The sequence below is a fragment of the Mobula birostris genome, chromosome 9 (genome assembly GCF_030028105.1).
Source record: "Mobula birostris isolate sMobBir1 chromosome 9, sMobBir1.hap1, whole genome shotgun sequence".
In the NCBI taxonomy this organism is placed as follows: domain Eukaryota; kingdom Metazoa; phylum Chordata; class Chondrichthyes; order Myliobatiformes; family Myliobatidae; genus Mobula; species Mobula birostris.
The window spans coordinates 76690784-76716581 of NC_092378.1; the positions used below are offsets into that span (position 1 = coordinate 76690784).

At 45.4% G+C, this 25798-nt stretch overlaps 1 protein-coding gene across 3 annotated transcripts in view; it reads left to right on the plus strand.

Moving 5' to 3' along the window:
• The window catches only part of LOC140202842 (arf-GAP with SH3 domain, ANK repeat and PH domain-containing protein 1-like), a 531099-nt gene that overhangs the window by 240343 nt on the left and 264958 nt on the right, over positions 1-25798 (plus strand). For all 3 annotated transcript variants that reach the window (XM_072268282.1, XM_072268281.1, XM_072268284.1), the window contains one exon: positions 15516-15590. In XM_072268282.1, the coding sequence (XP_072124383.1) occupies positions 15516-15590 (75 nt within the window). The remainder of the gene's footprint in view (positions 1-15515; positions 15591-25798) is intronic.

Sequence of the window (25798 nt, forward strand, 5' to 3'; positions counted from 1 at the left end):
GTCGAAAGGCAGGTTCAGAAGGACACTGCTGATAATGCTAAGACTGACCATAAGAGTTTTTTTAATACTTTACTCGTCATGTCACATGCCGGTGATAATAAATCTGATTCTGATGAAAGAGAAGTCAAGGAGGAAGTTAAGTGTATTAGGAATAATATTAGGGTGTTCAATTACAAAAAGAAGGAATAGCAGATACTCTTAACTCATATCTTGCTAAACTATTCACCTGCAAAGATGTTAGCAATATGCCAGTATGTGTAGAGGAAAATAAGGTTGTTTTAAGTGACTTAAAGATCTTAGAAAGTGAGGTCCTGCTTCGGCTGAAAAAGCTGAAAGTTAATAAATCTCCAGGGCCAGACAACATATATCCACGGGTAATTAAAGAGGTCAATGATTGTACATACAAACCTCTAGCATGTATTTTTCAAAAGTCATTGAAGACTGGTGAAATCCCTGAGGACTGGAAATGAGCTAAGATTGTCCCAGTATATAAGAAGGGCTTCTGAATTGGCCCGAATAACTATAGATCAGTAAGCTTAACATGTATTGCCGGTAAGATCATGAAAACAATAATAAAGAGTGAGTGGGAAAAGCAGCTTATAAGAACAGGAATGTTAGCAGAAAGCCAGCATAAGTTCAGAACGGAGAAGTCATGTTATGCTAAAATCTGGAGTTCTATGAAGAGGCAATTAAAATTTATGATAACAATGGAGTAGTTGATCCTCTGGCTAAGATCAACTGGCTAGGATCTTTATGTCCTCGTTGTCCACGGGAATGGTACCGGAGGATTGGAGGGAGGGGAATGTTGTCCCCTTGTTCAAAAAAGGTAGTAGGGATAGTCCGGGTAATTGTAGACCAGTGAGCCTTATGTCTGTGGTGGGAAAGCTGTTGGAAAAGATTCTTAGAGATAGGATCTATGGGCATTTAGAGGAACATGGTCTCATCAGGGACAGTCAGCATGGCTTTATGAAGGGCAGATCGTGTCTAACAAGCCTGATAGAGTTCTTTGAGGAGGTGACCAGGCATATAGATGAAGGTAGTGCAGTGGTTGTGATCTATATGGATTTTAGTAAGGCATTTGACGAGGTTCCACACGGTAGGCTTATTCAGAAAGTCAGAAGGCATGGGATCCAGGGAAGTTTGGCCAGGTGGATTCAGAATTGGTTTGCCTGCAGAAGGCAGAGGGTCATGGTGGAGGGAGTACATTCAGATTGGAGGATTGTGACTAGTGGTGTCCTACAAGGATCTGTTCCGGGACCTCTACTTTTCGTGATTTTTATGAATGACCTGGATGTAGGTAGAAGGGTGGGTTGGCAAGTTTGCAGATGGCACAAAGGTTGGTGGTGTTGTAGATAGTGTAGAGGATTGTTAAAGATTGCAGAGAGACATTGATAGGATGCAGAAGTGGGCTGAGAAGTGGCAAATGGAGTTCAACCTGGAGAAGTGTGAGGTGGTACACTTTGGAAGGACAAACTCCAAGGCAGAGTACAAAGTAAATGGCAGGATACTTGGTAGTGTGGGGGAACAGAGGGATCTGGGGGTACATGTGCACAGATCCCTGGAAGTTGCCTCACAGGTAGATAGGATAGTTAAGAAAGCTTATGGACTGTTAGCTTTCATAAGTCGAGGGATAGCGTTTAAGAGTCACGATGTAATGATGCAGCTCTATAAAACTGTGGTTCGGCCCCACTTGGAGAACTGTGTCCATTTCTGGTCGCCTCACTATAGGAAGGATGTGGAAGTATTGGAAAGGGTACAGAAGAGATTTACCAGGATGCTGCCTGGTTTAGAGAGTATGCATTATGATCAGAGATTAAGGGAGCTAGGGCTTTACTCTTTGGAGAGAAGGAGGATGAGAGGAGACATGATAGAGGTGTACAAGATAATAAGAGGAATAGATAGAGTGGATAGCCAGCGCCTCTTCCCCAGGGCACCACTGCTCAATACAAGAGGACATGGCTTTAAGGTAAGGGGTGGTAAGTTCAAGGGGGATATTAGAGGAAGGTGTTTTACTCAGAGAGTGGTTGGTGCGTGGAATGCACTGCCTGAGTCAGTGGTGGAGGCAGATACACTAGTGAAGTTTAAGAGACTACTAGACAGGTATATGGAGGAATTTAAAGTGGGGGCTTATATGGGAGGCAGGGTTTGAGGGTTGGCACAACATTGTGGGCTGAAGGGCCTGTACTGTGCTGTACTATTCTATAATATAGGAGAAAAAACAATAAAATCATAATAATAAATTAATTAATCAATTACCATATACATATTTTGAATAGATTAAAAATAGTGCAAAAACAGAAATAATATATATTAAAAAAGTGAGGTAGCGTCCGAGGGTTCAAAGTCCATTTAGGAATCAGATGGCAGAAGTGAAGAAGCTGTTCCTTAATCACTGAGTGTGTGCCTTCAGGCTTCTGTACCTTCTACCTGATGGTAACAGTGAGAAAAGGGCATTCATAATGGACGCTGCCTTTCTGAGACACCACTCCTTGAAGATGACCTGGGTACTTTGTCAGCTAGTACCCAAAATGGAGCTGACTAAATTTACAATCCTCTGTAGCTTCTTTTGGTCCTGTGCTGAAGCCCCACATGGTAGACAGTAATGCAGCCTGTCAGAATGCTCTCCAAGGTACATCGGTAGAAGTTTTTGACTGTATTTGTGGACATGCCAAATCTCTTCAAATTTGTGATGAAATATAGCCGCTGTCTTACCTTCTTTATAATTACATCGACATGTTGGGACCAGGTTAAGTCCTCAGAGATCTTGACACCCAGGAACTTGAAACTGCTCACTCTCTCCACTTCTGATGTCTCTATGAGGATTGGTGTGTGTTCCTTCATCTTACCCTTCCTGAAGTCCACAACCAGCTCTTTCGTCTTACTGATGTTGAGTGCCAGGTTGTTGCTGCAACACCACTCCACTAGTTGGCATATTTTGCTCCTGTATGCCCTCTTGTCACCATCTGAGATTCTACCAACAATAGTTGTATCATCAGCAAATTCATAGATGGTATTTGAGCTATGCCTAGCCACACAGTCATGTGTATATAGAGAGTTGAGCAATGAGCTAAGCACACACTCCCTGAGGTGCACCAGTTTTGATCGTCTGCAAGGAGATGTTAACACCAATCTGCGCAGGTTGTGGTCTTCTGGTTAGGAAGTCGAGAATCCAATTGCAGTTGGAGGCACAGAGGACCAGGTTCTGCAACTTCTCATTCAGGGTTGTGGGGATGATGGTATTAAATGCTGAGCTATAGTCGATGAACAGCATCTTGACATGGGTGTTTGTGTTGTCCAGGTGGTCTAAAGTCATGTGAAGAGCCATTGAGATTGCATCTGCCGCTGACCTTTTGTGGCAAATTGCAATGGGTCCAGGTCCTTGCTGAGGCAAGAGTTCAGTCTAGTCATGACCAACTTCTCAAAGCATTTCATTATTGTAGGTGTGAGTGCTACCTTTCGATAGTCATTAAGACAGCTCACATTATTCTTCTTCGGCACTGGTATAATTGTTGCCTTTTTAAAGCAAGAGGGAACTTCTGCTCGTAGCAGTGAGAGGTTGAAAATGTCCTTGAATACTCCCGCTAGTTGGTTGGCACAGGTTTTCAGAGCCTTACCAGGTACTCCATCGGGACCTTCGGCCTTGCAAGGGTTCACTCTCTTTAAAGACACCCTAACATCGGCCTCTGAGACAGAGATCACAGGTGCAGCAGGGATCTTCACAGCTCTATTTCTGTTCTCCCTTTCAAAGCGGGCATAGAAAGCGTTGAGTTCATCTGGTAGTGAAGCATTGCTGCCATTCATGCTATTGGGTTTCACTTTGTAGGAAGTAAGGTCTTGCAAACCCTGCCAGAGTTGCCGTGCATCTGATGTCGCCTCAAATCTCGTTCGAAATTGTCTCTTCGCCCTTAAAATAGCCCTTAGCAAATCATACCTGGTTTTCTGGTACAGGCCTGGGTCACTAGACTTGAATGCCACACATCTAGCCTTCAGCAGATGACGTACCTCCTGGTTCATCCATGGCTTTTGGTTTGGGAATGTACAGTGAGTCTTTGTAGGCACACTCTCATCCAGACCGATTTTAATGAAGTCGGTAACAACTGCAGCATGCTCATCCAGGTTCAAAGATGAATCCCTGAATACAGTCCAGTCCACTGATTCAGAGTAGTTCTGTAGGCGCTCCTGTGCTTCCCTTGTCCATATCTGCTGATCCTCACTACTGGTGCTGCAGTCTTCAGTCTCTGCGTATACTCAGGTTGTGGAAGTACAGACGTCCAGAAGTGAAGGCGTGGAATAGCACAGTAGGCATTCTTGATGGTGGTTTAGCAATGGCCCAGTGTGTTGTTTCCTTTGGTATTGCAATTGATCTGCTGATTGTAGTTGCTTAGTGAATTTTTTCAGACAGGACTAGTTAAAATCTCCCAAAATGATAGTGAAGGCATTCGGGTGCACTGTTTTGTGCATGTTGATCCCATTGCTCAGATCATCTAAATCCTGATTGACATTAGTCTGAGGTGGTATTTATATTGCTACCAGAATGACCCCGGAGAACTCCCGTGGTAGGTAAAAAGGACGGCACTTAACTGCTGGATATTCCAGGTCTGGTAAGCAGAATTGGTACAGTAGTGATATATTTGTGCACCAAGAAGAGTTGATCATGAGACATACTCCTCCACCTCTGCTTTAGAGAGACTCTGTAGATCTCTCCTGATGGTGTATTGTAAACCCATCGATCTGAATTGCTGTATCCGGTACAAAAGGGGTGTAACTCTCACTTCGGCTGGTGGCTTAATATAGAGGGTGATGGCCCCCGGCCCGGCCAAACTTAAGAAAGCTCGTTAGGATGGATGCTGCGTGATGTGTCCCCTGTTACAAATCAGTATCCCGAAATAACAAACAGTACACAAAATGCGATTAAACGATTATGCTTTATAATTCTTACTTTGACTATATGATTAGTAAAGAAAACAAAAAAAAAAGAAAAAGAGCCCAATCTTATGAAATAGTCTGTTGAGCAATGTTGGAGCTCACCGATAAGCTGATTGTCCACCATCGACCTCCTCCGATTGTCGCTACCCTTTGGACCCTCGCTCCAAGTGCACCCTGTCCGGCGCTCTACCAACTCACTGCATTCGCGTCTTCTCTCCTCATCTCTCCCCGGCAAAAGACCATGAAAATCTCTCTTCCAGACTCGCAAGGAAGAACAAAAACATTCCAAACCCTGTTATCTCTAATCATAACCCAAACATTGCTGCTACAGAGAAACCATTCCATTATCAGTGAAACCTTACAGCATGTTACACAGCAGTGAAACCCTACAGCATGTTACACTCTCCCCCCACTAAATTTAGTCATGTCCTCATGACGTTGAGATAATTTGCCAACCCTTCCTGCAAAACACAAAGCCCAATCCAGGTGTAAAAAGCAGTGACGTAGCTCCCCAACACAGTAGGGGTCATACTCTGTTCCCCTGGTGCTATGTAGGCCAACCTATCCGGTGGTCTTCTAATTCTCTGAAACCTCCGCACTCCATCATCTAACTCTTCAGGTTTCGACACTACTGGAGATACTTCCAGTCTACCTGGCGATGCCTCCCCCGATCTATCACTCGTACCCACCTGCATCTCGGATCCCTCTGTCCCGTGATCAAACCCTGCTTCCTCTCCTGCAGAGTTCCTCTGCAACCCAGGCTGCCCACAGATAGCACCCCCCCCCCCACTTCACGTCTCAATGGGAAAAGGGCCAGGAGTCACTTCCTCCATCAGTGGGGAGCTAGCGAAAGGCAGCGTATATCACACATCCAGGTTCTCATCCTCTGAATCAGTATCCCTCTCAGGGGGTGGGGGCCGGCCTAACCTTACCTGTTGGGGGCCCAGTAGCACCCCGCGTTTCCGCAGAGTCCTCTTACTAGGTGTAGGCTCCAAGTTGGGCTCTGGGTCTATCTGCACCTCTTGACCCAGGGACAACAGGTGGTTCCAATGAAGAATCTTGACAGGCCCATTCCCATCTTCTGGTTTCATCCAGAAAAACTGGTAGGTTTGGCATCTGACTCTCCACCACTTCGGGTATAGCTGCCCAACAGTCAGCCAACTTATGCTTTCCAGGTAGCCCCAAATTCCTTATGAGGACTCTGTCTCCCAGCAGGAGTTACGAGAACCTCACCTTTTGATCATACCTCCTCTTATTCCCTTGATTCTGCTAGGCAGCCATGACCCCACCTAATTCATAAGCCCTTTTCAGCTCTCTTCTCAGGTCAGACACATACTTCAGGTCAGTCTTTGGTGGTAAACATCAGATAATGTGGCAAGTACCCAGTAGCTTCACTTCGTTTACAATTATAACTGTTAACCAGATGCCCAATATATTGACTCCATCTGCTCTTCTTGCTGACCTACAGGGTCCCGAGCATGTCTAGCAAGGTCCGATTGTACCTCTCTGGCTGGGCATCACCCTGCGGGTGATAGGGCGTGGTCCTCGACTTCTCGACTCCCAAGCGTGCCCAGTAACTCATGGATGAGTCTGCTTTCGAAATCCCGTCCCTAATCACTATGTATTCGCCTGGGAAGGCCATAAGTAAATAAAATACTTCTCCCATAACACTTTTGCCACTGTAGACGCCCTCTGGTCCTTGGTAGGGAAAGCCTGAGCATATCTGGTGCAGTGGTCCGTGATGACTAAGACATTCACTATGTTGCTGGCATTGGGTTCTGTTGACAGGAAATCCATGCACACCAGGTCCAGAGTTCCCGCACTCTGCAAGTGGGACAAGGGAGCTGCCCTTGTAGGCAGTGTCTTCTGCCGTATTCATCGAATGCACGACTTGCAGTATTCTTCGACCTCCGACTTCATTCAGGGCCAGTAAAACCAGTCTCTGAGCAATCCATAGGGGTTTTCCATCACCAAATTCCAGAATCATCATGAAGTGATTTCAACACAATCCTCTGCTACTTCTTGGGCAGAACCAGCTGGCAACGCCGGGATCGGTTTGGGGATGATGTGACCCAGTGTAAGATCTGGTTCTTGAACTCCAGCTGAGGCCATTCTCGTAGTAATGGAAGCACCGACACATGTTTCATCCTCTCCACCTGAGCCATGTCTCCCTTTTCGACCACCGCCCAAATGGTACTGATGCCCAGATCATCTCACTGAGCAGCAGCCACTTCCCCAGGACTCAATTCTGGCAGCTGAATTGTCTTCAGAGCCATCAGGTTACAATACACCTGAGGAATGGTGTCATCAGAAGTCCCCAATTGATCCACCGCTCGCTCCTGCCCCTCATTTCCCTCTACCTTCATGGTGATGGCAAACTGACACAGGGCCTTCACCCCTGGGGCAGGAACGCTGTCCCACTCCTCGTACCTGACCAGTCTCCCATGTGCCCGTCAGGACAAAGCATCAGTATCAACGTTCCTGCTTCCTGGCTGGTTCTTCAGGCTGCGATCATAGGCAGACAACGCCACCAACCACCGATGGTCTATGGCATCCAGTTTCGCCGAGGTCAAGATATAAGTTAGGGGGTTGTTGTCCATCCTCACCTCAAACTTGGCCCCGCAGAGATAGTCACTCAGCTTATCCACCACTGCCCATTTCAACGCCAGAAATTCCAACTTGTGCATGGGATAGTTTTTCTCGGAGGGCGACAGACTCCAGCTGACAAATGCAACAGGCCTCAACCTGGAGCCCTGATCCTGATACAGGATGCCCCCAAACCCTCTTGGCTGGCATCAATGTGCAGTACATACAGTAAGCGAGGGTCCGCAAAAGCCAGCACCGGCGCATGGGTCAGCAACTCCTTCAGTGTCTGAAAGGCCTCCTCACATTTTGCATCCCACCTTGGTCCAAAGGGCTCCGACGGGCTAAGATACTCTCCACCTTCCTGTCCTTTCTTCCCCTAGTAGGAAGGGTAACCGCTCAGAAACTGATTCAACAGGTGACTCACTTTCTCGTAGCCTTTCCACAAACCTCCGATAGTAATCTTAGAACCCAAGGAACGAGCGCAGAGTGCTCACAGTCTGGGGTCTTGGCCAAGTGGTAACCGCCTCGATCTTAGTTGGGTCTGTAACTACCCCATATGTGAGACTATGTGCCCAACAGAGCTAACAGACGTTTGGCAGAACTGGTACTTGTCCAAGGAAAGTTTTAACGCTTCAGCTTTCAGGCAGCCCAGCACCTTAAGCAGCCTCGCTTCATGTTCTTCCAAGGTGGATCCAAATACTATGAGGTCATCCGAATACACCAATACCTCAAGCAAGTTCATATCCCCCTCTGTTTACTCCTTGACCCACTGGAAGGTCGCAGGGGCTCCCGAGATGCCCTGGAGCATCCTTTCGAACTGGAGAAGTCCTAGGGGATATATAAATGCTGTTTTCTCTTTGTCAGCCTTACTGATGGGGATCTGGTAATATCCACTTCTCAAGTTTAGCACACTCAGGCAGGCCAGTGCGTCTTCAATCCTCGGGACAGTAGACTGGTCATGGATGGTGTGCCTGTTCAGAGTCCTATAGTCCACACACATCTGTACCTTCCCATTCTTCCTCCTGGCCACGACTATTGGGGATGCGTAGGGGCTTCGAGACTCGGTGATGATCCCAGCTTCCTTCAACTTGCACAAATGCTGCCGAACATCCTGCACCTCTGCAGGGGCCAGTCGCCGCGACCTATCTCTGAACAGGGTATTGTCAGTCACCCGGATAGTATGACGCGTGCTCTTGGAACAACCCACATCAAATTCGTCAGTGGAAAAGACACCTTCCAGCTTCAACATCCTCTCTATCAACCTCTTCTTCCAACCCGCAGGAACCGGGGAGTCCCCGAAGTTGAATGACTCAGCGGTCAATTTTTCCCCCTTTTCTAATAGTTTCTCCCTGGCGTGTGTCACAGGGGCACTAGACATTACCATCACTGGGAACAAATGCGCCAGGGGCATCCCCCGCTTGAAGGTGACCTCCCTATTCGTAGTGTTCCTGACAATCACTGCCATCCTCCTTGCCTGTACAACCAAGGGCTTCTGCAATTTGGGCCTCACCAGTACCCCAGCAGGAAATCCCAACTCCCATTTGTGGTCTTCTGGAGTGTCCACTAAGAGGGCCTCACCCTCAGCCACTCTGGGAAATTTGGGAGTCCCCATCACTCTCGCTACTTCCCCGGACTGTACTACCATTGGATTCGACTGGGTGAACCATACAGTCCCTCGTCTAATTTCAGTATCTGGTCTGACGCAGCCATGCACTTCCTCAAAAGCAGCTCGAAACCCCGGGTGCACGGACAATGTTCCCAGAAAGCTCTCACCCGACTTCTCCTTGCAGGCCCCCATGAGTCTCCTCACAAGAGAGGTTTTGATCCCCGCCATAATCGAAACTTTTCCCTTCTCAACAGGGTCCGGACAAACCAGCACCAATGTATCAAGGACCTCAGACACTCCCACATCGGCCTCCGAGACCTCCAACTTCACTGATAAATAACTGTCGTATGGATAATCACCAGCACTAAGCTCCCAGATCTCCAGTGCCCTGAATAGTGTCAATGGTAAATGCTTCAGATACTGGTTGTGGAACGAACAGTACAACAACGTGACCCAGTGTCGAGTATGGCTTTAGGAAAAATACCCACTATCCGTAGCGACACACTGGAGCGTAGTCCCACGAAGCCTACAGGAGTAGGGCTTTTTGTGTTTGGGGATCCTTGGTACAGTGCTGGGAACGCGTTCCCCCACAGATACCAGGCCGTTCCCTCACTGGGACTCGTCTAAGTTTTCCCAACGACTCTCCCCGCTTAGGTACCCGGGAGCTCACTCTGCTTCTTGCGTGACACCTGCTGCCGGTAGCCCTCCGCATTGTTCGTTCCCTTGGGGAATTCACCCCCTCCCCCCATCAGCTTCATCATATGCGGGCGGTCACACCCGCTGGTAACAGCCGACATACCTCCGTTCTCAACTCTGTCACATTCTCCTCTACTGCTCCCTGGGGTAGGCTATCCATGGTCACTTCACCGCAGGGGACTACTACCGGGAACTGTACCCTGCTGACTGAGTCCTCCCACGCCTCCGACGCATTCTCCTCTTCAGCAAAAGATGGAGGGGGTCGCGTCTTACGAGACTGTTGGAGACCCCAAGCAATCAGGTCATGGGTCTGGGCTCCCCAGGCTCTCTGGTCCATTCTTAGCTGATCCACCTCGGCTGCCTGAATGACCCCTCTATGCTGCAAGCAATTTAGCTGCCTCTCTAGCTGAAAAATAAAAGCAGAAAACTTCTCCCCCTTCTCCTGATGCATGTTCTGAAATTTCACCATGAACTCCATTGGGCTTCCAGTGAGGCCAAAAGCATTGTCCAGTGCTTGCATGTAATTGACAACTGTTGCTATGGGACATTTCAACCTGACGGCTCTCACAATGTCAGCGGCCCGCCCATTCAAACTTTCAACCATTCTATGTCGCTTTACATCATCAGAGCACTGCCACTCATCTAACAGCTGAGAGGTCCGCTCCGCCCAAGTCTCATACTCCTTCTCCCCTTTAGGGTGGGCGTTATTCCAGAGAATAGTGGAGCCTGCCATAACTGGGACTTTGAATCTGATTTTTCCATTTATTCCCCAGAGGAGTAAGTGCGGATTCTAACTCAGTATTCTCACTTCTCAGAAACGAGAGAACCCTGTCCTTGAAATCTCTGCCCCCAGCTACTGCTACCTCAGCACTGGTCAGCATTAAAATGAGAGCTGCACCAGCCATTTTATCAAACCTCCGCCCACAATCGCAACTTCAACAGTACTTAACAGTGGAATTAACAACTCATCCGAAGTACAAATATCTGCCCCACTGGTTCATTGCTCAGGGTAATCACACAGCATCCAATGGAATCAATCCCAAACGTAGCCCCCACAATTGTAACTTTTGCTTCGGCTAGTGGCTTAATATAGGGGGTGATCGCCCCCAGCCTGGCCAAACTTAAGAAAGCTCGTTTGGGTGGATGCTACGCGATGTGTCCCCTGTTACAAATCAGCACCCCAAAATAACAAACAGGACACAATATGCGATTAAACGATTAAGCTTTATAATTCTTACTTTGACTATGTGGTTAGTAAAGAAAACAAAAAAAAAAAGAAAAAGGGCCCAATCCTATGAAACAGTCTATTGCGCAATGTTGGAGCTCACTGATAAGACAATTGTCCACCATCGATCTCCTCTGATCGTTGCTGCCCTTCGGACCCTCGCTGCACATCCACCCCGTCCAGCAGTCTACCAACTCCCTCCATTCGCATCTTCTCTCCTCAACTCTCCCCGGCCAAAGACCGTGAAAACTTCTTTTCCAGACTCACAAGAAAGAACAACAGCATTCCAAACCTTGTTATCTCTAGCTATAACCCCAACGTTGCTGCTACAGAGAAACCATTATATTATCAGTGAAACCTTACAGCATGTTACACAGCAGTGAAACCCTACAGCATGTTACAGAGGTTATCCAGGATTCCATGAAGCAAAGGAGACGTGCGGTCCTAGTGATTCAGCACCCTAGCTCTGAGATCATTGATTTTATTCACAGAGACTGCATGTTTGCCAGAAGATAGTCGGTATTGGGAGTTTAAAACCCCGTTTCCTTAAATGCACTTGTATCCCTGATCTACAGCCACGCTTTCTCCATGGAATCCTACGTGGACGCTTCTGTCCACAACCAGTGTTGTTTCCATTAGTTTTAAGCAGCGATAGTTCATTTAAGCACATTAAGATATCTTGTTGACTGTACTAACCTTGGAAGCAGTTGTGCTTTTTAGCTGTATCAGGCGGAAACGAGAATATTTAATCGTATCCGTTAAGAGTAATGCTGCTACTCGAGTCGTCCCTAGGTGCCCCAGAAGTAGATCCCAAGTACAACCATCCTTCAGCCATGAATCCGTGATGGCCACAACATCATACCTGGCAATCTGTAATAGTGCAACAAGATCATCCACCTTATTTCTGATACAACACCTTGAGTACTGTATTTGCTACCCTTTTTGATTTTGCATCCCTAGTGTATTGGTACTTAGTCTCTTGGCTGCGACTATTTCCCGTCATCTGACTGCCCTTTCTGACAGTCAGACTGCACACTATCTTTACTTTTTTACCAGCCGTCCTATCCTGAGTCTCATCACTCTGGTTCCCACCCCCTTGCCTAATTAGTTCAAACCCTCTCCAACAACTCGAACAAACCTGTTCGCGAGAATATTGTTCCCCCTCAGGTTCAGGTGCAACTGTCACATTTGAATAGGTCATACCTCCCCCAGAAGAGATTCCAATGGCATGGAGCCATAGGTGGAGACTGGTTAAGGAAAGATTTCAGACTAACATCAGGAAGCATTTCATTACACAGCGAGTTGTGGATCCTGTGATGGTGGGGTAGGGTTAACCCTAACCCTACATTTGAATGGGCTTGTACTACTGTATTGTAAATAGGTTATGCAAGTTCAAGCACACGTCTTGTAGTTCATACTAAATACTTCCTGGCGAGACAAAATGACTATTACAGATGTTCAGGAAGGTTTAATTATAATTAACATCCGAGAAGTACTGGGAAAGACAACATGAGTGCAGACAAAGTGCAAATGAGCTGAGCCTTTGTCTAGCCTGCTGAGTTCCTCCAGTATTTTGTCATGTTGCTGTGCAAGTGATAGAGGTACTGTCTCTCAGTGCCAGAACTCTTAAGTGTGATCCTGATCTCCATAGGTGCCTCTGTGAAATTTGTACCTCCTCTCTGTTCTCTAGCTGCTTTTATTTCCCTTCCACATCAGAATGAGTGCTGGTTGGTTGTTTAGATAACCACTGTGAATTTATCTTCAGATGATAGGTCTGCAGGGAGTTTTTGGGAATGTGGGGAGAATAAAATGGATAAATTTGGGATTACTGGTGTTTTTAGTTGACAAAGAGTCAGTTCGCTGAAGTGCTGTCTGACCCCCTCACTATAGAGTCCCCTATCACTGCTGCCATCCTCTTCCTTTCCCTACCCTTCTGAGCCACAAGGGCCAGACTCTGTGCCAGAGGCGCAGCCGCTGTTGCTTCCCCCAGGTAGGTCGTCCTCCCCAACAGTACTCAAACAGGAGTACTTATTGTTAAGGGGGACAGCCGCAGGGGTACTCTCTAGTATCTGACTCTTGCCGTTCCCTCTCCTGACTGTGGGTACTTATCTGTCTCCTGAGGCCCCAGTGTGACTACTTGCCTATAGCTCCTCTCTTTCACCTCCTCACTTTCCCTAACCAGGCAAAGGTCATTGAGCTGCTTCGCCAGTTCCCTAACCCAGTCCCTAAGGAGCTGCGGCTTGACGCACTTGGTGCAGATGTGGCCGTCCAGGAAGCTGGGAGTCTAACTCGCTGATGACCATGTGCCTGTGCTGTGCAGTCGTGCCTCGATCAAACCGCTGCAGAAAAAATGTATTCCTTTTAAATTCTTCCCTCCAGTCTAACTCGCTGACATCCCTGCGCAGTCGTGCCTTGATCAAACTGCTGAAGAAAAAGTGCACTCCTTTTAGATTCTTCCCGCTAGTCTAGCTTGCTGATGTCCATGCGCCTGTGCAGTCGTGACTCGATTTTGGGAACTTAACATACTATTATTATGTACTTCTTATGTTCAGTTTTATATTCCAGCAGTTTTACCTATTATTAAATTGTGATAAAATTCTCATTTGATTTTGTATTGGGAAATTAAAAAATATATTTTGGTATTCAAGTAACAGACCAGGAATTCACAAAACATCAAAATATCAGAGATGTGGACTAAAATTTTTCTTTTCTGAAATTTATGTGAAATTTAAGCAAATAAAAACAGAATTGCTTTAGCTGTCATTTCTTGAGGCATGTGCAGATAGTACTGCTTTATGTGGAATTCACAATAAGGACCAATGAAGAACAAAAAATCCCACCACCCTAGTAATATGGAAGTTGCCTGTATAACACAGGCTCTATTCTATTGAGCATATATCTGGTTGTTTCCTTTGGAATAAATACAATAATTGTTAAACATATACAGTGTTAAGTGAAATGTTTAACTGTTGTATTTTGCGTAAATGAGTTAATGTTTCTCAGTTTTGCTGCACAGTTTATCTGGGAGATATTAACTTGTACAGCAGGATAATTAGCACCTTGTTTGTAACATTTGTTTCTATCCATGGAGTTCTAATTATTTTGCTAGAACTGGAAAAAATATCCCAAAGACATAGATGAGTAGTTTACTAATATCTGAAACAAACATCTGCAGGAGTACAAGCTGGAAGGTGATACGTGAAGCAGGTGAGGAGGAAGGTAGGGAGGTGGGTGGGGGCAGGGTATGAAGTGAAAAGCTTTGAGGTGATAGGTGGAAAAGGTGAAGAAGGAATCTGAGGGGAGAGTGGACCATGGTAGCAGGGAAAGGAGGAAGTGCACCAAGGGGGAGGTGATAAGCAGGTAAGGAGAAGAGAAGTAATAGAGGAGCCAGAGTGGGTTATGAAAGGAGGAAGGGGGAGAAGTAGAAATTTATTGGAAGTTAGAGAAATTGATGTTCATGCCATCAGGTTGGAGGCTTACCAGATGGAATATGAGATGTTGCTCCTCCACTGGGAGAGTGGCCTCATCAAAATATCAGAGATGTGGACTAAAATTTTTCTTTTCTGAAACTTATGTGAAATTTAAGCAAATAAAAACAGAATTGCTTTAGCTCTCATTTCTTGACACATGCGCAGATGGTACTGCTTTATGTGGAATTCACAATAAGGACCAATAAGGAGCAAAATTGAGAGAGTACAGAGAAGATTTACTAGAATGTTACCTGGGTTTCATCTCCTAAGTTACAGAGAAAGGTTGAACAAGTTGGGTCTTGATAGAGGTATTTAAAATTATGAGGGGGATAGATAGAGTTGACGTTGATAGGCTTTTTCCATTGAGAGTAGGGGGAGATTCAAACAAGAGGACATGAGTTGAGAGTTAAAGGGCAAAAGTTTAGGGGTAACATGAGGGGGAACTTCTTTACTCAGAGAGTGGTAGCTGTGTGGAACGAGCTTCCAGCAGAATTGGTTGAGGCAGGTTCAATGTTGTCATTTAAAGTTAAATTGGATAGCTATATGGACTGGAAAGGAACGGAGGGTTATGGGCTGAGTGCAGGTCGGTGGGACTAGGTGAGAGTAAGCGTTCGGCACGGACTGGAGGGGCCGAGGTGGCATGTTTCCGTGCTGTAGTTGTTATATGTTGTATGGTTATATAACTGTAGAGGTGGTCAAGTACTGACATGTCAGAATGAGAATGGGCAGTGGAAGTAATGGCTGCCAGGAAATCCTGACTATATTATGAAACTATTTACATTTTTAAAACTTTTGCATGTCCATGATATTGCTTGCCTGGATTAGTGCAAACAGTTATTATAATATGTAAAAGAACTTGTCTATCTTCTCCATACTGTGGTTCATGCAATACACTTTACCTCAATGTCTTTTGCATATCATGAATGCAATAAAGACAAATATACTTTCACTTTGATATATTTAACATGTTCATATGGCTAAAAAATTTCTTCACATTTCTTTAAAGCTGCAGAATCTTAGTCATAATGTCATCTTCACTTTGGATTCACTATTGAAAGGAGACCTCAAAGATGTCAAGGGGGTAAGTGTTTCTTCTAGTGATTAAGTTATTCCCTTTGATGTAAATTTAAAACTGTGAGAAATAGGTTTCAAATGCATAGGCTATCTTGCATCAAAAAGTACAAAATAACACTTTGCATATCAGAGTGATATGATAACTCTGAGCTTTCAAATGGTTGAAAATGTTTTTATATCATTTGCAATGTTATACTGTATGTGCAACGTTAGGGAAACAAGGTTTTTGTTTCTACGTTTTAAATATTTCTGTTGGAATTTAGCCATAAATTGCAAAGGATGGACAGGTACATGGATGGGAGGGGTATGGACGGCTAAGGTAATCTGGAGACTAAGATAGATAGATACTTTATTGATCCCAAAGGAAATTACAGTGTCACAGTAGCATTACAAGTGCACAGATAGACAAATATTAGAAGAGAAGTAAGAAGAATAAAAAAAATAAATTACCTTAAAAATAAGATGTACAGGATTTCCAAGTTCACACTGATAAGATGGTAGTGCAAAAATTATCATAATGGGTACAATATTATACAGTAATGGGTGCACATTCATACCGCCCAGATAAGAAGTGATGGTAGTATTGCACAGGGTATCCACCATTGCAGGGTGTGGTAAACATAGCCAAGCACAGCTTAAGCAGAGGTTAATAACAGTCTAACAGGAGGGTGTCATCACTTTCCCAACTATAAGTTGACTCATTATAGAGCCTAATGGCCGAGGGTAAGAATGACCTCATATAACGCTGTTTGGAGCAGTTCAGTGGCCATAGTCTGTTACTGAAAGTGTTCCTCTGTTCAGCAAAGGTGGCATGCAGAGGGTGAGAAACACTGTCCAGAGCTGCCAGGGTCCTTTGTTCTACCACAGCCTCCAGTGTGTCCAGTTTGACCCTTATAAGAGAGACAGCCTTTCTAATCAGTTTATTGAGCCTGTTGGCACCACCTGTGTTGATGCCATTGCTGCAGCACACCAATGCACAGAAGTTTGCACTGGTGACAACAGGCTGGTAGAACATGTGAAAAAGAGTCCTGCATACTCCAAAGGACCTCAGCCTCTTCAAGAAGTAGAGGCGACTCGCCCTTCTTGTACACAGCCTCTATATTGGTACTGCATTCAGGTCTGTCATCCAGCTGCACCACATTCACAACCTCACCATCAATAGTAACAGAAAGCATTGCGGACTTAGTCTTCCTAAAGTCCATCACCATCTCCTTTGTCTTACTGGTGTTGAGCTGCAGATGATTCAGCTTGCACTATTTGACGAAGTCCTCCACCAGTGCCCTATATTTATCCTCTTTTCCTCCCTATATGCACCCAACTATTGGTGAGTCATCAGAGAATTTCTGCAGATGACATGACTCTAAAGTCATGTTGAATCTAAGGTCCAAGGTACTATATACGGGGTAAATGGGAAGGGAGCCAATAGTCATAGTCATACTTTATTGATCCCAGGGGGAAATTGGTTTTCGTTACAGTTGCACCATATATAATAAATAGTAATAGAACCATAAATAGTTAAAAAGTAATATTTAAATTATGCCAGTAAATTATGAAATAGGTCCAGGGAGGAGTTGTAAAGTTTGATGGCCACAGGCAGGAATGACATCCTATGACGCTCTGTGCTGCATCTTGGAGGAATGAGTCTCTGGCTGAATGTACTCCTGTGCCCACCCAGTATATTATGTAGTGGATGGGAGACATTGACCAAGATGGCATGCAACTTAGGCAGCATCCTCTTTTCAGACACCACTGTCAGAGAGTCCAGTTCCATCCCCACAACATCACTGGCTTTACGAATAAGTTTGTTGATTCTGTTGGTGTCTGCTACCCTCAGCCTGCTGCCCCAGCACACAACAGCAAACATGATAGCACTGGCCACCACAGACTCGTAGAACATCCTCAGCATCGTCTGGCAGATGTTAAAGGACCTCAGTCTCCTCAGGAAATAGAGACGGCTCTGACTCTTCCTCAGTGTTCTTTGACCAGTCCAGTTTATTGTCAATTCGTATCCCCAGGTATTTGTAAACCTCCACCATGTCCACACTGACCCCCCCTGGATGGAAACAGGGGTCACCGGTACCTTAGCTCTCCTCAGGTTTACCACCAGCTCCTTAGTCTTTTTCACATTAAGCTGCAGATAATTCTGCTCACACCATGTGACAAAGTTTCCTACAGTAGCCCTTTACTCAACCTCATCTCCCTTGCTGATGCATCCAACTATGGCAGAGTCATCTGAAAACTTCTGAAGGTGACAAGACTCTGTGCAGTAGTTGAAGTCCGAGTTGTAAATAGTGAAGAGAAGGGGATACAAGACAATCCCCTGTGGAGCCCCAGTGCTGCTGATCACTCTGTCGGACACACAGTGTTGCAAGCACACGTACTGTGGTCTGCCAGTCAGATAATCAAGAATCCATGACACCAGGGGAGCATCCACCTGCATCGCTGTGAGCTTCTCCCCCAGCAAAGCAGGGCGGATGGTGTTGAACGCACTGGAGAAGTCAGAAAACATGACGCTCACAGTGCTCGCTGGCTTGTCCGGGTGGGCGTAGACACAGTTCAGCAGGTAGACGATGGCATCAACTCCTAGTCGGGGCTGGTAGGCGAACTGGAGGGGATCTAAGTGTGGCCTGACCATAGGGCGGAGCAGCTCCAGAACAAGTTTCTCCAGGGTCTTCATGATGTGGGAGGTCAATGCCACCGGTCTGTAGTCATTGAGGCCGCTGGGGCGTGGCGTCTTTGGCACAGGGATGAGACAGGACGTTTTCCACAGTACAGGAACCCTCCGGAGTCTCAGGCTCAGGTTGAATACATGGCGAAGTACTCCACATAGCTGAGGGGCACAGGCTTTGAGCACCCTGGTATTGACACCATCCGGTCCTGCAGCCTTGCTTGGGTTGAGACGTTTCAGCTGTCTTCTCACCTGTTCAGCCATGAAGCCCACCGTGGTGGTTTTGTGTGGGGGAGGGGTATAGTCATGAGAGGAGGGTGGAGGACTGTGAGGAGGGGTAGGAGGGGAGGGTGGAACATGTGTTGATTGGGGGCCGACAACAGATGGCTCATTTGAGGGATGGGCAGGGGTCACAATGTCAAATCTGTTAAAGAACAGGTTAAGTTCGTTGGCCCTGTCCACACTGCCCTCAGCACCTCTGTTGCAATACAGTCCCCTATGGCAGCGGTCCCCAACCACCAGGCCGCGGACCGGTACTGGGCCGCAGAGCATGCGCTACCGGGCCGCGAGAAAACGATATGATTTGGCGATATGAGTCAGCTGCACCTTTTCTCATTCCCTGTCACGGCCACTGTTGAGCCATTACGCATGCGAGGTCATGACCTGCGCATCATCCGTGTCAGCGCGGGAAGGAGATCAACTCCTCGAGCTTGCAAATGACGGTGGGCTGAAAAGTATGTTTGATATAACATCTCTGTCGGCATTCTGGATCAAAGTCAAGGCTAAATATCCTGAGATAGCCACGAAAGCACTGAAAATGTTGCTTCCATTTCCAAAATTTTTCTGCAAAGTGGAGTTTTCTGCAATGAATGCAACGAAAACTAAATTGTGGAATAGACTGGACATAAGGAACCCCCTTCGAGTATCGCTGTCTCCCATCACCCCTCGATGGCAACGTCTCGTTGCAGGGAAACAAGCCCAGGGCTCCCACCGATTCAGCGATATTGATGTGCTGCAATGATTTTATATGTTCATACTAGGAAAATATGTGCTGTGTGTTTAATATCCAAATGTTACTTAAAATGTTATGATGCTATTGACTTACTTATATAACCATATAACAATTACAGCACGGAAACAGGCCATCTCTGCCCTTCTAGTCTGTGCCAAACTCTACTCTCACCTAGTCCCGCCGACCTGCACTCAGCCTATAACCCTCCATTCCTTTCCTGTCAATATACATATCCAATTTTTCTTTAAATGATAATATTGAACCTGCCTCTACCATTTCTACTGGAAGTTCATTCAACACTTGCTTCAAGCTCCCCTGATAATTGACATCACTATATTCACGCGAGGAAAATATGCGCTGTGTTTATTATTAAATTCGTTAGATAAACCCTTTTAGAAAAGAAATTGAGTGTATTAGCCACTTATCACCTATATTCTGGTCGTGATTAACACCCCCCCGACCCCCCCCACCGCTTCCGAACAGAATTGCCAAAAAGGATTTGCAGGGAAGAAAAATCGGGAGGTCAAGATGCGCATGCGCACTGGTGCCCGCTCAAGGCTTCATGGTCATTGTAGTCTTTCTCTGGGTAAACACAACGTATTTAACTGCTACTCTTGTCCGTTGGCAACCCTACCACCCCCCCCCCCCCCCCGGGTCGGCCAGTCTGCAAGAATATTGTCAATTTTAAACCGGTCCGCAGAAAAGGTTGGGGACCCCTGCCCTATGGGGCCTTAGTGCTGATTATCGCCTTGTCTAAGACACAGCTCTGAAGCTGCACAAACTGTGGTCTACCAGTCAGGTAGTCCATTATCCAGGATACAATGGAAGTGCCTACCTGCATTGAATGGAGCTTTTCCCTGAGCAATGAGGGATGAACGGTATTGAAGGCACGAGAAATCAAAACATGATTCTAACAGTACTTATCCAAATGGGAGTAGGCTTTGTTCAGCTGGTAGATGACAGCATCATCGACTCTCATGTGCTGCTTGTAGGCAGACTGCAGGGGATCAAGGGTTAATCTGATCAGGGGTTGGAGGTGAGCCAGGACCAGCCTGTCTAGGGTCTTCATAATATCTGAGGTCAGGGCCAATGGGCAGTGGTTATTTAAGACTTTGAGTGGGTCCTTCTTGGGTACTGGGACCACACATGATGTTCTCCACACAGTTGGGACCCTTTCCAGGCTGAGACTTAGATTGAAAATGGACTGGACACCTCCACACAGTTGCTCAGCACACTCCTTCAGGACCTTGCAATTCACGCCATCTAATCCCTATGCTTTGCCATTTCTGTTTCCCCAGAACCCTTCTCAACTGCTCAGTTATGAAAGTGAGTCTATGATGACTGGGGAGTTGATGGAAGGTGGGGCTGGGGGAGGTAAAGATTGGGACAATAGCAAGTTTGTATGTAGAGGTGTGTATAGTAGGTCCAGGGGACTGAGTGGGTGCAGACAGTGATAGCCTGTGTTATTCATCCATGTGTTGAATGAGAGGGGGGAGACGGGGTGGCACTGGTGTTGAGGGAGCATTGGGTGCCTTGGAACCTGAGCTGGTGTGTTGAGGGGGTGGTGAACAGTAGGGCAATTATCTAACCTGTTTAAGAATTGGTTATATTCATTAGCTGTAATTGTTATATAGTTATATAGCTCATAAGGTCGATGGGTCTAAGCAGAGTAATAGTTTGGCACAGACCAGATGGGTTGAAGGGACTGTTTCTGTGCTGTAGTGTTCTATGACTCTTTTATTGTTTTTTAACAAGTATGTGAGACCTGCATAATACATTTGAATTTGGATACATTTGAACTTGAATTTGCTCGTAAATCAGCAAAAAAAAGGATGTTCAATATTTCACTTGATCTGGAATTGGTGAAATTACATAGGCTGAAGTACAAAATGGGAGAGAAAACATATGGTGGCAATGTATGGTTTGAATTAAGCAAGTGTTACAGGTGGGTTTTTCTACAAAGGCTTTTCCAATGTGCCTAATGATTGGAAATACTATGAATGGACCAGTAACACCTTCAGATACAATTAATTGGAAGATGAATACACGACGTGTTTCATCCTCATTGCTCATTGAGGGTGCAGTAGACAGCAAGGAAGGTTATCAAAACTTGTAGCGGGATCCAGACCAGACAAAAAATAGGCTGAAAAATAAATAGAACTTAATGCAGACAGAATGAGGTGTTACATGATGGGAGGACAAAGCAGGGTAGGTCTTACCCAGTGAAAAGTAGGATGCTGAGGAGTGCAGTAGAACAGAGGGATCTGGGATTACAGGTCCATAATTCCTCGAAAGTGGTGTCACGGTTAGATAGAGTAGTAAAGAGAGCTTTTGGCATGTTAGCCATCATAAATAATTGAATACAGGAGCTAGGTGGGATATTATGTTGAATTTGTATAAGGTGTTGGTGACGTCCAACGCAGATTGGGGGAAATGCTTTGTTGAGCATATTCGCTCTGTCTGCTACAAAAGGCAGGATCTGCGGGTGACTACCCATTTCAATCTGACTATCCATTGCATTCTGATGTCTGTCCATGGCCGTTCCTGCTACCATGATGAGGCCAAACTGAAGTAAGAGGAGCAATACCTGGTATTCCGTTTGGGTAGCCTCTAACCTGATAGCATGAATATTGATTTCTCCAACTTCCAATAATTTCAACACTCCATTCCTTCCTTTTCTTTTCATTTGCCATTCTGACTGTCCTCTTACCCTTTGTTCTTACCTGCCAATTATCTCCCTCTGGTGACATTCCTCCTTTTCTTTCTTCCACTGTTCTCTGTTATCAGATTCCTTCTTCAGCCCTTTACCTTTTCCTACTTACCTGGTTCACCTATCACCTGCCAATTTGAACTCTTTCCCCTCCCCCTCACTTTCTTATTCTGGGTTTTGCCTCCTTCCTTTTTAGCCCCGATAATGGGTCTCACCACAAAACATTGTCTATTACCCTGCATAGATGCTGCTTGTTGAGTCTATTTACCATCTTCCTTTTCTACTAAGTCCTTGACTGCTTGTGCTTTCCATCTGTATAATTCTTTGCAGTTTCATGTTTGCATCACTTACTTTTTCTGCTCACCCTATATCCTTTTGAAATTGACAAATGACATCCTGTGGTATGGTGACCGCTCTTCCACATCCTCCTCAACTTAGTCATAAGCTTGACAATACAAAAAACAGGCCTTTCAGTCAAACTCATCGATGCTGACCAATTAGCATAACTGAGCTAGTCCCATTTTTTTACATAGAAACATAGAAAATAGGTACAGGAGTAGGCCATTCGGCCCTTCGAGCCTGCACCGCCATTTATTATGATCATGGCTGATCATCCAACTCAGAACCCTGCACCTGCCTTCCCTCCATACCCTCTGATCCCCCTAGCCACAAGGGCCATATCTAACTCCCTCTTAAATATAACCAATGAACTGGCCTCAACTGTTTCCTGTGGCAGAGAATTCCACAGATTCACCACTCTCTGTGTGAAGAAGTTTTTCCTGATCTCAGTCCTAAAAGGCTTCACCTTTATCCTCAAACCGTGACCCCTCGTTCTGGACTTCCCCAACATCGGGAACAATCTTCCTGCATCTAGCCTGTCCAATCCCTTTAGGATTTTATACGTTTCAACCAGATCCCCCCTCAATCTTCTAAATTCCAACGAGTACAAGCCTAGTTCATCCAGTCTTTCTTCATATGAAAGTCCTGCCATCCCAGGAATCAATCTGGTGAACCTTCTTTGTACCCCCTCTATGGCAAGGATGTCTTTCCTCAGATTAGGGGACCAAAACTGCACACAATACTCTAGGCGTGGTCTCACCAAGGCCTTGTAGAACTGCAGTAGTACCTCCCTGCTCCTGTACTCGAATTCTCTCGCTATAAATGCCAGCATACCATTCGCCTTTTTCACCGCCTGCTGTACCTGCATGCCCACTTCCAATGACTGGTGTATAATGACACCCAGGTCTTGTCGCACCTCCCCTTTTCCTAATCAGTCACCATTCAGATAATAATCTGTTTTCCTATTTTTGCCACCAAAGTGGATAACTTCACATTTATCCACATTAAATTGCATCTGCCATGAATTTGCCCACTCACCCAACCTATCCAAGTCACCCTGCATCCTCTTAGCATCCTTCTCACAGCTAACACTGCCGCCCAGCTTCGTGTCATCCGCAAACTTGGAGATACTGCATTTAATTCCCTCATCCAAGTCATTAATATATATTGTAAACAACTGGGGTCCCAGCACTGAGCCTTGCGGTACCCCACTAGTCACTGCCTGCCATTCTGAAAAGGTCCCGTTTATTCCCACTCTTTGCTTCCTGTCTGCTAACCAATTCTCTATCCACATCAATACCTTACCCCCAATACCGTGTGCTTTAAGTTTGCACACTAATCTCCTGTGTGGGACCTTGTCAAAAGCCTTTTGAAAATCCAAATATACCACATCCACTGGTTCTCCCCTATCCACTCTACTAGTTATATCCTCAAAAAATTCTATGAGATTCGTCAGACATGATTTTCCTTTCACAAATCCATGCTGACTTTGTCCGATGATTTCACCGCTTTCCAAATGTGCTGTTATCACATCTTTGATAACTGACTCCAGCAGTTTGCTCACCACCGACATTAGGCTAACCGGTCTATAATTCCCCGGTTTCTCTCTCCCTCCTTTTTTAAAAAGTGGGGTTACATTAGCCACCCTCCAATCCTCAGGAACTAGTCCAGAATCTAACGAGTTTTGAAAAATTATCACTAATGCATCCACTATTTCTTGGGCTACTTCCTTAAGCACTCTGGGATGCAGACCATCTGGCCCTAGGGATTTATCTGCCTTTAATCCCTTCAATTTACCTAACACCACTTTCCTACTAACATGTATTTCGCTCAGTTCCTCCATCTCACTGGACCCTCTGTCCCCTACTATTTCTTGAAAATTATTTATGTCCTCCTTAGTGAAGACAGAACCAAAGTAATTATTCAATTGGTCTGCCATGTCCTTGCTCCCCATAATCAATTCACCTGTTTCTGTCTGTAGGGGACCTACATTTGTCTTTACCAGTCTTTTCTTTTTTACATATCTATAAAAGCTTTTACAGTCAGTTTTTATGTTCCCTGCCAGTTTTCTCTCATAATCTTTTTTCCCCTTCCTAATTAAGCCCTTTGTCTTCCTCTGCTGAACTCTGAATTTCTCCCAGTCCTCAGGTGAGCCACTTTTTCTGGCTAATTTGTATGTTTCTTCTTTGGAATTGATACTATCCCTAATTTCTCTTGTCAGCCACGGGTGCACTACCTTCCTTGATTTATTCTTTTGCCAAACTGGGATGAACAATTGTTGTAGTTCACCCATGCAATCTTTAAATGCTTGCCATTGCATATCCACCGTCAATCCTTTGTGTCATTTGCCAGTCTATCTTAGCTAATTCACATCTTATACCTTTAAAGTTACCCCTCTTTAAGTTCAGAACCTTTGTTTCTGAATTAACTATGTCACTCTCCATCTTAATGAAGAATTCCACCATATTATGGTCACTCTTACCCAAGGGGCCTCTCACGACAAGATTGCTAATTAACCCTTCCTCATTGCTCAAAACCCAGTCTAGAATAGCCTGCTCTCTAGTTGGTTGCTCGACATGTTGGTTCAAAAAACCATCCCGCATACATTCCAAGAAATCCTCTTCCTCAGCACCTTTACCAATTTGGTTCACCCAATCTACATGTAGATTGAAGTCACCCATTATAACTGCTGTTCCTCTATTGCACACATTTCTAATTTCCTGTTTAATACCATCCCTGACCTCACTACTACTGTTAGGTGGCCTGTACACAACTCCCACCAGCGTTTTCTGCCCCTTAGTGTTACGCAGCTCTACCCATATCGATTCCACATCTTCCCGGCTTATATCCTTCCTTTCTATTGCATTAATCTCCTCTTTAACTAGCAACGCCACCCCACCTCCTTTTCTTTCATGTCTATCCCTCCTGAATTTTGAATATCCCTGAATGTTGAGCTCCCACCCTTGGTCACCCTGGAGCCATGTCTCTGTGATCCCAACTATATCATAATCATTAATAACAATCTGCACTTTCAATTCATCCACCTTGTTACGAATGCTCCTGGCATTGACACACAAAGCCTTCAGGCGCTCTTTTACAACTCTCTTAGCCCTTATACAATTATGTTGAAAAGTGGTCCTTTTTGATGCTTGCCCTGGATTTGTCGGCCTGCCACTTTTACTTTTCTCCTTACTACTTTTTGCTTTTGGCCCATATCTCTCTGAATCTGTCCATGTCCTGTCCAAGTGTTTCTTTAAATTTTATAATTGTTCCCATTTCTACCACTGCCACATTTCATACACTCCAAAGGGAAAAAGTTGCCCCTCAAGTCCTTTTTAAATTTTTCCTCTCACTTTAAATCCACGCCCAGTGGCTATTTTATTAGATCCAACTGTATACCTCCTCGTTAATGCAAATATCTAAATGGACAATTATGTAGCAGCAGCTTAATGCATAAAAGCATGTAGACATGGTCAAGAAGTTCAG